General features: G+C 36.9%; 1 protein-coding gene across 2 annotated transcripts in view; it reads left to right on the top strand.

Annotated features, from left to right (window-relative positions):
* LOC104703495 (stomatal closure-related actin-binding protein 1-like) overlaps positions 1-3727 on the top strand; it is a 6701-nt gene extending 2974 nt beyond the window's left edge. For both annotated transcript variants that reach the window (XM_019228037.1, XM_010419520.2), the window contains exons 4-15: positions 12-226; positions 340-468; positions 637-729; positions 1157-1297; positions 1549-1617; positions 1738-1821; positions 1970-2150; positions 2437-2553; positions 2821-2879; positions 2980-3114; positions 3239-3388; positions 3471-3727. In XM_019228037.1, coding sequence (XP_019083582.1) covers positions 12-226; positions 340-468; positions 637-729; positions 1157-1297; positions 1549-1617; positions 1738-1821; positions 1970-2150; positions 2437-2553; positions 2821-2879; positions 2980-3114; positions 3239-3388; positions 3471-3521 — 1424 coding nt within the window. In that variant the 3' untranslated portion in view covers positions 3522-3727. The remainder of the gene's footprint in view (positions 1-11; positions 227-339; positions 469-636; positions 730-1156; positions 1298-1548; positions 1618-1737; positions 1822-1969; positions 2151-2436; positions 2554-2820; positions 2880-2979; positions 3115-3238; positions 3389-3470) is intronic.

Below are 3856 nucleotides of genomic sequence, written 5' to 3'. Positions count from 1 at the left end.
AGTATCAGCAGATGTGAAATTTGCTTCAAGTAGATTTCCTAATTATAGAATTGGGGCTAATGATCAGATATTTGATGTGAAAGATGACCCTAAAGTGCTATCAATGAAAGAGGTTGTTGCGCGTGAGACAGCACAGCTTATGGACCAGCAAAAACGTTTGTCTGTTCGTGACCTTGCCAATAAATTTGAGAAGGGTTTGGCTGCAGCTGCTAAGCTATCCGAGGAGGTCTGATATATTATCCTTATTTTAATGTTTGGTATCTTCTACTCAGCTTTGTTTTTCTGTTGGTTCTTATATGTGCCTTCTTTTAAGGCTAATTTGGTTGGGAATGAATGCAGGCAAAACTCAAAGAAGCAACTTCCTTGGAGAAACATGTTCTATTAAAGAAACTTCGAGATGCACTGGAGTCTCTCAGAGGACGTGTGGCAGGTAGAAACAAGGATGATGTAGAGGAAGCCATTTCCATGGTTAGTCTTTTATAGTCATTTCCTTGTATAGTTCTGGTACTTTATAAAAAAACAGTTTTTTTCCCTTTCCAGTATTGTTTTCTTAAATTGTCTCACAATCCCACCACCAACATTTTTTCCGTGTTCCTTTATTTCTTAAGTATGTTTGGAATTTGTAAATTCTGCTAGGTTGAAGCTCTGGCTGTTCAGTTAACTCAGCGAGAAGGAGAGCTGTTCATAGAAAAAGCGGAAGTGAAGAAGCTGGCGTCTTTTTTAAAGCAGGTTAAACATGCTCTATGAGACGTTGATGTGTTTTTTCATTTCTCGTATTTCTGGAGGTGAATAGTTAGGAGATGTCTATTTCATTTTCCACCTGAAACAACCAAGTCCTCTGAAAATAGCAAATATGTTTTCGTCCACGGCTTAATACCATTCAGGTTTTGTTAGTCCTTAAGGTAGCCAGATAGATAAGAGAGAGCTGGTCCCTTTTGTTTTCATTTAAGTAGTTTATTTTCTATTATTTTTTATCAAGAACTATGATGTAATTCTTTACTGACTCTTTCATTTCAGTTTCTTGATTTATTTTCTCATTTTTATTATTCTTCTGTTTTCGGTTGTAAAATTAGTAATTACTCGTTGGACTGGTTTAATAAATATGCAAATGTGTTTTAATTTCATTGCTGATTAGTGGGTAGCATTCTTTAACTAGGCCTCAGAGGATGCTAAGAAACTTGTCTATGAGGAAAGAGCTTTTGCGCGTGCTGAGATTGAAAGTGCTAGAGCAGCTGTACAAAGAGTGGAAGAAGCCCTGCGAGAACATGAGCAGATGTCCCGGGCCTCTGGGAAACAGGTATGTAGTGATGGCTTCTACNCTTCTGTTCCCGAAGACCTCTTCGTATTCGATTTCAACGCAAACATTTTTCTGATCCATCAATCGGATTCGGGTAAGAAGTCTTTAGCTTTGTTCTCTTCAACTTCATTGCCTAATATTTCTGNTATAGGAGATCTCTCCAGCTTATCCATGTAAACCAGCTCATTGTTCCATTTTCTTGTCAAGTATATACGCATGTAAACACAGTATTGTTTACTCTATTATATCAGGACATGGAAGACTTAATGAAGGAAGTTCAAGAAGCTAGGCGGATTAAAATGCTGCATCAGCCAAGCAGGGTAGGTAGATAGGAAGTGGTTTATTTGTGGGATTTAAATGGCTTGATCTGTCTATCTAAGTCAATATTTCTATAGTATCTTATATTGTTTTTAAAGGTCAAATCATATGCGTTGTTTTAGGTAATGGACATGGAGTATGAGCTTCGAGCACTGAGGAATCAGCTTGCAGAGAAATCTAAACATTTTCTTCAACTACAAAAGAAGGTTGGTTGGATTTATATTACATACACATATATTTTAGTGCATTCCAGGTCCTTTTGATTGTGCTAACTTCTATTGAGCGCATTTGTGACTGTATGCTGTTGACAAACAGATGGATTCTCATACTAAATTACATTTTTCTATAATTCAGCTCGCAATGTGCAGAAAGAGCGAGGAAAATATATCCCTTGTATATGAAATAGATGGCACCGAAGCTCTAGGTTCTTGTTTGCGAGTCAGAACTTGCTCCAATGATGCTCCTGATCTTTCCAAGTGTATGATCCAATGGTACCGATCATCTTCTGATGGCAGCAAGAAGGAGCTTATATCAGGTCCACTCACCTTTCCCATTTTTTGCTTTCTTTGACTAAATTGTGTAATTTATCCATGTAATATATGGTTCCATAAATGGTGAGCTTTTTCCTAATTGAATTCAAGTTTTTAAAAGGTTCAAGTTCTTTTCTGAGAGCTTGTCGATTACATATTAGATTGTTATTAACATCTGATGATTTCGGAATCAGGAACAATTTTTGCTCATATTGCTGATGTAACCAAATCAAGTTGGAGATTGTTCTACTCGTTGAAGACAGATAATTTATTACTATATTCCTTTCTCAGGTGCCACAAAATCAGTTTACGCTCCCGAGCCTTTTGATGTTGGACGAGTCTTGCATGCAGATATCACTTACGATGGCCGTTTGCTTTCATTATCCACAGTTGGAAAGATTGATCCAGGTTCATTGTTATGTTATAAAGGGTTCTTGTTTATGTCAGCATGATATAATGTTTTGTGTAGGTTGTGTTGCACTGTTGCTTAGTAGATATTCTCTTTTATAATGCATTGTTATCAGTACTTACCCTAAAGCAAAATAAGAAACTTGTTGAATTAACTATAAAAAATCATTCATGAAATAATTTACCTATGACAAATCATGAAAACGGTACTGATTTCATCACTACTAGATGATTCAACGAACTTAACAAAGTCTTGATTTCGTGCAGCTGCTGGATTGGGTAGCTATGTGGAGGCTTTAGTACGCAAACACGATGTTGATTTTAATGTAAGGTTTCTCTAGTGCTAAATCTTAATACATATATGTATATTATACGCAGGGATGTCTCAGGCTTATATGTAATAGTTACCCTTATTGTAATTGACAGGTAGTTGTGACCCAAATGAGTGGGGAAGACCATACATCAGAATCTATCCACTTGTTTCACGTTGGTAAAATGAGGATAAAACTTTGCAAGGGAAAGACAGTGATTGCAAAAGAATACTACTCTAGTGCAATGCAGGTAAGCATACTCTTTTGCCTCACAAAGTGTCATATTTTTTTTAGTGTTACACGGTGAGACCTTAAATGTCATAATCTTCGGTGAGACCTTATATATCATAATCTTTGATGATCGTATTGAGTAGCTATGTGGAGTGAGAGGAGGTGGAAACGCTGCACCTCAGGCATTGTATTGGCAAGCGAAGAAAGGGGTGTCCTTTGTGATAGCTTTTGAGTCTGAGAGAGAAAGAAACGCTGCGATCATGCTTGCACGAAGATTCGCTTGTGATTGTAATGTAAGTATAACAAAGATGAAGTTAGAAACTATGGTTTTGTAGGAAGAGGTGTTGATGTAAGTATGAAACTGATGCGTTGCAGGTGACCCTTGCGGGACCAGATGACAGAACAGAGACAGGTCAAAGCCCATGAAGAAGGGCTCTTAACTAAGTTGTGACTTTTATAGTATCCGTAAGAGCTTTTTTTGTTGTGTAGTTTATATAGGGTTTAGGCATTTGTTTGAATTGTACTTCTGTTGTGTGTAAAGATATCGAATCAATGAAGTAAGAGGTGATGGTGAATCTATATGTAACGGGTGGCTTGTGTTTGTTTATTCATTTGTTTTATGGCGTTTCTTACTTGTCTTTGAACGTATACAAGGTTCTGACTTTTCTTTTATTTAAAACCACACAATATTAGGATCGCAAGTCATCAATAAAGCCAAACCTTATCAACCAAAATCCTGCAAAGACCTGAAACAATTGTGA

The sequence above is a fragment of the Camelina sativa genome, chromosome 7 (genome assembly GCF_000633955.1).
Source record: "Camelina sativa cultivar DH55 chromosome 7, Cs, whole genome shotgun sequence".
Taxonomy (NCBI): domain Eukaryota; kingdom Viridiplantae; phylum Streptophyta; class Magnoliopsida; order Brassicales; family Brassicaceae; genus Camelina; species Camelina sativa.
The sequence above is the reverse complement of the archived record's forward strand: the minus strand, read 5'-3'. Positions and strand labels throughout refer to the sequence as shown.